General features: G+C 48.0%; 1 protein-coding gene across 1 annotated transcript; it reads left to right on the forward strand.

Moving 5' to 3' along the window:
• The first annotated feature begins 481 nt into the window (after positions 1-481).
• On the forward strand, positions 482-7,208 carry ZDHHC4 (zinc finger DHHC-type palmitoyltransferase 4). The gene is made up of 7 exons (XM_034065205.1): positions 482-597; positions 677-795; positions 3,364-3,437; positions 4,633-4,811; positions 4,910-5,035; positions 5,357-5,601; positions 6,610-7,208. The coding sequence occupies exons 2-7, from the start codon at positions 685-687 to the stop codon at positions 6,892-6,894; spliced, it is 1,020 nt and encodes a 339-aa protein (XP_033921096.1). The 5' UTR covers positions 482-597; positions 677-684; the 3' UTR covers positions 6,895-7,208.
• The last annotated feature ends 264 nt before the right edge of the window (positions 7,209-7,472 follow it).

Consider the following 7,472-nt stretch of genomic DNA (forward strand, 5'->3'; position numbering starts at 1 on the left):
GCCATGCGGGCTGCGGTGCCACAGACACCCCCTGGAAACGGTAAGGAACAGCGGGTCCGCTCTCAGCCCGCACGGTAACGGGCTGCCCGGAACACTCCGAACGGACATGGGGTTTACGACCGTCATTTAACGTTTATTGCTACCGCGTTACCCTTCGCTTCGGCCGCACACGTGGCGCTGCCCCGGGGCTCAGCTCCTCCGGCAGGCGGTCGGTGCCTTCTGCCGCCCCGCAGGCAGCACAGAGGCAGCCCCGTCCCTGCAGCCCAGGCCCCCGGAACGGTGGGGCCTGACCCCGGTACCGGTACCGGCCAGGCGCTGCCGCCGCTGTAGATCCCCGAGCGACCGGAGGGGGCAGCGAGTTCGGCGATCGATTAGCCGGCCTCGGTGGGAGGGGTGGTGCTAAGAGCGCCCCCTGCCGGGCGGGGGGACAACCGCCGGTGAGGGCTGAGGGAGCGCCTCAGGCTGGTGTGGTCGCGACCGGATACCCCCGGGGCTGGAGACCGGACACCCCGCAGGCCCCGACCGAGCCCCCCCGGGCACCTCGGGCCCCTGTCCCCGCAGGCCTTGTTGTGGGGCCTGGAAGTGCGCGGCTCCCCGGTGAGGAAGGGCTGGGCCTGGCGCTGCCCCGAGCACCGGCAGCCATTGGCGCTGACACGGGGCCTGTGTTGTGTTGCAGGGAGCGGAATGGACTTCCTGGCCCTGTTCCTCATCTACTCGGGTGTTGTGCTTAGTGCCATGGCTCTGCTGTGCCTCTGCGCGGGGAGGGGGGACAGCTTCCTCACTGCTGGGAGCCAGGTAAAGAACACAGCTCTCGGAGCCATGGTCGTCTCCCAATGCAGGTTCATTGGGCTAAAGCCAGTGCAGCTGCTGCATCTCTCCCCTGTAAACCCACCTGTATATGGTCAGAGGGATGATAGAATCGTGGGATGGTTTGGGTTGGAAGGGACCTTAAAGCTCATTCCGTTCCATGGGCAGGGACACCTTCCACTGGAGCAGCTGTTCCAAGCCCCTGTGTCCAACCTGGCCTTGAGCACTGCCAGGGATGGGGCAGCCACAGCTTCTCTGGGCACCCTGTGCCAGCGCCTCAGCACCCTCATACACACAATGTGATGTGTCTCACATTTCATCTTATTTTGACAACTGCTCTCAAGTAACTGGGGTTGGAAATAGAGCCATGCTTCCTTCCAGCTCCTGAAACCCAGCCCAAGCAGGTAGGAAAAGCCCATTTGTGTCTCATGGTTCCTGCATGTGCCAGTCTGGCTGCAGTGCTGAGGGTGGTGGCACGGATGGGACTTGTGATGCTCAAAGTGTGGTGTTCAGTGGCACTGTAACACGCCAGCTTTGAGACGTGAAATAACAATGAGGTCCCGTGTGTTTGCAGTTTCATGGTACTTGCTGCTGTCATTAAGAGGAAGAAGGTGGGAGGAGGTTTGAGGATTAAAATAGGGAGAGAATTACAACTGGTGGCAAATGTTTTAGGGGAATGTGAGCCTGTAATAATGCTGCAGGCTGCTGTGCCTAAGAAAGGGGGAGGAATGAAGAGCTTTAAAAGAGGATTAAGAATTGGCATTTTATTGCAAAAGCAGGGAATGAATTGATAAGGCACAAGCTTATTTTTCTGTCTGTTGGACTGTGTCTGAATGAAGAGGGGAGAGGAAAAGGTGATATTCTTGGCAGGGAAAGGATAAGAGAATTACTTAAATTATAAATAATATTTAATGCTGTTCACATTAGTCTAAACAGACTTTGATTTTATTACTGGTATTATACTTTTTATCATAGACTCCCAGACTGGTTTGTGTTGAAGGGACCTTAAAGCTCATCCAGTTCCAGCTCCCTCCATGGGCAGGGACACCTTCCACTAGAGCAGCTGCTCCAAGCCCCGTCCAACCTGGCTTTATATTGCTTTATAGACACATAGATCACTGTGCAGAGAGTTATTAATAGCTGCTTCTATGAAACATGTAACAGTCAGCAATTCAAATACTGCTGAGATGTAAAGTCACTGGCTAGAGAAATGGAATCAATGCTTATTCTCATGGAATACATAAAGGTAATCCTGAGCAGCTTCTCTGGACACTGTAGTTTAAATTGGTATCTGACTATAACTGATGAAGGGTACAAGCCTGGAAATTGAAGTTGTTTGACTGTACTTTCAGATACTCATTGTGAGGGAGATGAAGGCATTAACTCACAGAGCACAGCTCTGAGCAAGTCAGCTTCCACCCCTGGGCTGCTTTCCTTGCTGCCACTGGTTCAGTTGTGTGAGGTGGTTATATTCATGGTGCAACTCTTCTCACTTTCTCCTACTTCCATCATCCCTGCAGGCACAAATGGTGTTTGTAAGAGCCTCTTGCTCTGGTGTAAGCAGTGGCTGAAACACAGGGGATTGCTGTGCTGTAGGTGGGGGGATGATGGGTATTGAATGCAATGTTACACCGTACTGACACACAGTTAATATTTGATGCAGGCTGCTTTCCTGTCTAGTTCTGTGTTTCCTAGTGCAGAACACATCTCATCTTTGAAGCAAGACTTGTCACTTGAACTGCTGCTAGAGGCATACTACTTAAAAGAAAAATATTTAGCATCTTCTCAACTCTTACATATGCTTTTTGCCTTCTGGTCTTACACATCTGAGACAAGAAGCTCTCACTGCATATTTTCTTTCCATGTCAGCTAGAAATAGGCTCAGCTGCTCCAATTCCTGCACCGCTGATGGAGCAGTGTGTTGCTATAGAGATCTATCACCCTCTGAAGAGCAGAGTCAGACAGCTCGGCAGTCACAGACTGCTGCTGGGGAGCTCACTGAATGAACACAGACACTTTCCTTCTTCATCATGGCTGGCTGGTTTGAAGCAGCAGTTAGACATGGCTAGGTCATAGCTGTAGTTGAAGAACTGTAGATTTTGGGGGTTGGGGGAGTTGGTTCTGTTTTGATTGGGTTGTGGGGGTTTTTTCCCCTTCTGGAGGGCATCTGGCTTTGTCCCTTTGCTTATCTGTTCTGGCATCTGTCAGATGTCCTGATGAAGCATATTGTAGATTGGGAATTGCTCACTTCTATCCCCTGCTTAACCAGTTACCAGCCTATAACCCACTATAAGCTCCTTACAACTTTCACACATTAACCCAGATACATTTGTGCCTGTTGGGCTCCCAAGAACGCAGAACTTCACTCCCATGGTGAAAACCCCTGCAACATTCCTGCTGTATTCTTAGGAGTTCACATACCCTTGAAATTGAGCTCCCTCCCCACTGATACAGATCCATAACTGAGGGAATAGGTGACTTGTGTTTCTGTTTGACCTTTCCACAGGCAGAAACATTGTGCAATTCAGGTAACAACAGCATTTTCATTTGCTTCAGGCACTGTCATTTGTGATCCCTGCACAGCTCCAGAGGGTGGCACAGAGGGTGTTTCACAGGCTCTTCCACACAAGGTATTGCACTTCTTAATGTTTTTGACATTATTTGTTACTGTATTTCTGGTTCCTGCTGTGACCTCCTACCCCCAACAGAGCTTTCAGTGTTACCCTTAGATACTCTCTCTTTGTCAAGGGTGCTTGTCAAGGATTACAGATTCCCTTTAAGGTTTGCCACACTGTAGGCTGTTTGTTCCTTGCTTATTGTTTAGAAGATGGTACCCTGAAGTATTTGACAGATAAAGATGCTGTGGCTCAGTGGCTTCCAGTGTAACAGATGTTGGTGACACTGGTGGAGTACAGCAGCCTCCAGACAGATCTGGCCACCCTTGTCCTCTCCCTACAATCCCATTACTCTCAGTCCAGCAGTTTGGGTGTCTGGGTGGCTCAAGAGGAAGCTTCACAGCTGCCAAGGTTGGGAGCATCTTCTTGTAGCCCTGCAGCTGAGAGACTTCACAGGATCTTTCTGGATTGCACGTGAAATGATGGAGGAGAGAGCAGCAGAGGAGAGCTTGTCTGCAGCAGACTTCCCCTGTAGTAAAGTACACATGACAAGTTATTTAAAACTCATAATACAAGCCCAGCAAACTGATGTGTAATGCAGAGAACTGTAGTAAGTGAGCATTGCTTTCCTAATGTGTGGCTTATCTTGGCATCTCTTTGCTAGGCTGCTGGAAGTTGTTCTCAGTGAGATGCATCCCAAACAAACCTGTGTGCTGAGTGGTGGTGCAATGTGCCTCACAGAAGCTGCAGCCTGGCACCAGTGCTGGCCCTTGCAAACTCCTGCCATGCTTGTCTCCTAACAGCTTCTTAGGTTATTACAGGGGTTTTAAGCTCAGCTTTCACTGGGGTTTTCTTTGCTTGCAGAGCAGCACATAGCAAACGTCTTCTGGCAGAATGCTTTGTGCCCTATTGCTGTGGCATGTTTTGTCAGCAGCAAGTGATTACGAGACTTTGTATTTTACTGATGGGAAAAGAAAGCCAAAGGAGATGCCAGTAGTGGAAGTGAATTTAGCTGGTGTATTGTAAGGAGTGTATGTGGGAAGAAGAGAAAGAAGGCATTGGAAGGAGAAAACACTTAATATGCAACCCATGCTGGCCTGAAAACCTGAAAGGTGTCTCTGTGTTTTGAAAAGTCTTTGCTGGTCACCTCTGAGGGTACCTGTTAAGCAGGATGCTATGTAGTGAACAGACTGTCCCCTTGCTGTTACAGAAGCTGTTTGTTTGTTGTCCTGCACGTAGTCTTGCAAGCTGCAGTGTATGTGGAATACACATGGGAAGTGTTTGTGTACTGCTGGGAACTGCAGTTTCACCTCCTCATCCTCCTCCTGCCCTACCTGCTGCTGGCTGGGAACGTGGGCTGCTTTATCCTCTGCTCCCGAGCCAATCCTGGTAAGCTCTTGCTGACTGGGAGCTGTAGCCATTTGAAAATGGAACCTAAAAAAGGCTACAAACACCATTACTAACTGTCTCTCTCGTTTCTTTCACAGGTATAATAACTAAATCAAATCATGCATCTTTGGTTAAGATTTACGCATATGATGGTGTGTTGTTTCAGAAGGGCATCGTGTGTCCTACGTGTGACTTGGAGAAGCCAGCCAGGTCAAAACACTGCAGTAAGCATCTTAACTTCCTTGCTAAGCAAAACAGTGGTACCTCCCCAGATCAGTTCTCCAGAGCTGCAGACTCTACCTTTCCTGTGCTTTGCTGGGCAGTACTGTCAAAGAAAACAGTCTGTGAGCTGCAGTCTTAGGGAATAAAAGAGGAAATGGATAACACAGCTTTGGGTTTAGTATTGGGGTTACTGTGTTTGCTTAAAATCATGATCATAATTCTTGGATTTTGTCAGATGAAAAACTCTTGTTAGCTGTGTAAAATTCAAATTGATCACTTAAACCCTGAGCAACTGACCTGTCCTGTGGCTCCCTTCTCCCCAGGTTTCTGCAGTGTGTGTGTGCATCGGTTTGATCACCACTGTGTGTGGGTCAACAACTGCATTGGTGCCTCCAATGCCAAGTACTTCTTCCTTTACCTCTTCACACTGACTGCCATGGCAGCAACCACTGCAGTCATCTCAGCAGCGTTCCTTATCCAAGTGGTGCTGCTCTCAGGCATGATGCATGGGAGTTACATTGATGACCAAGGACAGGAGCATGCTGTTGACATTCTCTTCGTCATCCAGGTGAGTTTATGCTGTGTGGGTTATTAGTTTATATACAGAGGTTTAGCTCAGTCTTTACTCTCAGGAATCTTGTTAATCCTCCTCACAGGCAGATGTGGACAGATGCAGGGGTTTACCACCTTCACACAGCTAAGGCAGTGTAGAAAACTGCCATTGCAGAATGCTTTAAAAGTACAGGGTTTTTCTCACAGGCTTTCATTCCAGTCTCCCATTCTTTACATTTCTGTCTCCAGGCTGCTTTCACTCAGCAGGTCTGGTTCACAGGGAGTGATTTCACATTCCAGTGACCATCTACTGCAGGAATGCTTAGGAAACAGTTGAAAATCCTTGAGATATCTTCATGGAGATGTTCAAGCAGGACTCTCTTGCCCTGGAATTTAGATTGTTTAATGTTTTCTCAAACAAAGGGTGACTTTGAGCTTCTCTAGCACTTGAGCCATTTGCTTTTCAGTCCCCTCACCCCTTTCTGTAGTATGGCAGTGACGTGATAAATAGCAAATGCTTTCTCTTTTCCTCATCCTAAACAGCAGATGTTTCAGCCTTGGACTGTTATAAAGGGATCTTGGCGAGGGAGCATTTGCTCATGTTAGAGCTGTACCATTCCCACTCCCCAGCACTGGAATTTAACTCAGGAAAAAGCTGCTTAAACTGCATCGTGTCAGCAAAACCTGAAATTGCACCAGATTGTGGCCCCTTCATTTGGCAGTTTGTTTTCAGATGATCTGCATTAATGATTTTCTTAATTAAGAAACCCAACAAGCAGAACTCCGCTATGAAATACAACATTCTGAGATAGATGGATGGAGAAAATACTCCCACATATTAGTCAGGCTTTGGGAATCTGCATGCTCTACTCAAGGATTCAGTCACAGAGCTGACAGAGGGCTGTGACCTCCTTCCTAGGGCTCCACAGTTCCATTTGTGCTCTGCAGCTGCATGCTGAGCACTCACATCCTTCCATGTGATTTAATGCCCCATCTTTGTAACTGAGTTGTTCTTTCTTTGCAGCACCTTTTCTTGACTTTCCCTAGGATTGTCTTCATGCTTGGCTTTGTCATTCTCCTCACCCTGGTTCTGGGTGCATACTCCTGTTTCAATCTCTATCTGGCCTTAACCAACCAAACTTCCAATGAATGGTATAAATCCAGAAGACACAGGTGTTGCCACCATCCAACACTGCAGCCTCGTGACAGACAAGCTGTCTACAGGAACATTTATTCTAAAGGAGTCTGGAGGAATTTGATGGAAATCTTTAAGCCTCCTGCAGTGCTGGAAAGCAAGAAGAAAACATGAAGATACCAGTGTCTGTATGTGTGTTTTTAAGCTTTTGTAAGACTTTATTCCAGCAGTGGGCTCTGATGCCCAAGCAGCTTTTGTAAAAAGGTGACTGTATCTCAATGAAGTGATTGGAAACTGTGTTTGCATAAAGCTGACCAGTCTGCCTGTGACAGACATTGTACCGGTGGCAGCAGCCTGTAAGTCTTTTCAGACACAATCACAATGCAAAAGCATTAGGATTAGGACCAGCTAACGAACACATAGATAAGAAACTGGGGGTTTTATGGTTCGTTTTGTATGCTGCATAATATATACTACTGTATAACTGAGTTCCTCTGTTGCTTTAGTCCATCCTAAGTAGGTCTTCCTTCCTGCAGGAGACACTGCTATATTCCTGCAGTGTCACAGATGTGGAAGTGGCGCTGCTTTGTCAATCATTCACTTTTTCTTTTGCCCTGCAGGAAGACAGTAACAGAGCTGACTGCAGTGCTCTGGTTAACAGTGCCTCAGCAGAGCACTATGTAAGATACTTCCCTGGGTGAGATCTCTGAGGTTAAGCTTGATCCTCTTGTTTCCTTGTTGGAGCAAGCGAT

This window comes from Melopsittacus undulatus, chromosome 8, assembly GCF_012275295.1.
Source record: "Melopsittacus undulatus isolate bMelUnd1 chromosome 8, bMelUnd1.mat.Z, whole genome shotgun sequence".
NCBI classification, from domain to species: Eukaryota; Metazoa; Chordata; class Aves; order Psittaciformes; family Psittaculidae; genus Melopsittacus; species Melopsittacus undulatus.

What these genes read in the sequence shown, in the direction of transcription:
- ZDHHC4 (XM_034065205.1), top strand. Translation starts at nt 685, where the DNA reads ATGGACTTCCTGGCCCTGTTCCTCATCTACTCGGGTGTTGTGCTTAGT. An exon ending in AGCCAGGTCAAAACACTGCA is followed by an intron (nt 5,036 to 5,356) that starts GTAAGCATCTTA and finishes CCTTCTCCCCAG; the next exon opens with GTTTCTGCAGTGTGTGTGTG. An exon ending in ACATTCTCTTCGTCATCCAG is followed by an intron (nt 5,602 to 6,609) that starts GTGAGTTTATGC and finishes CTTTCTTTGCAG; the next exon opens with CACCTTTTCTTGACTTTCCC.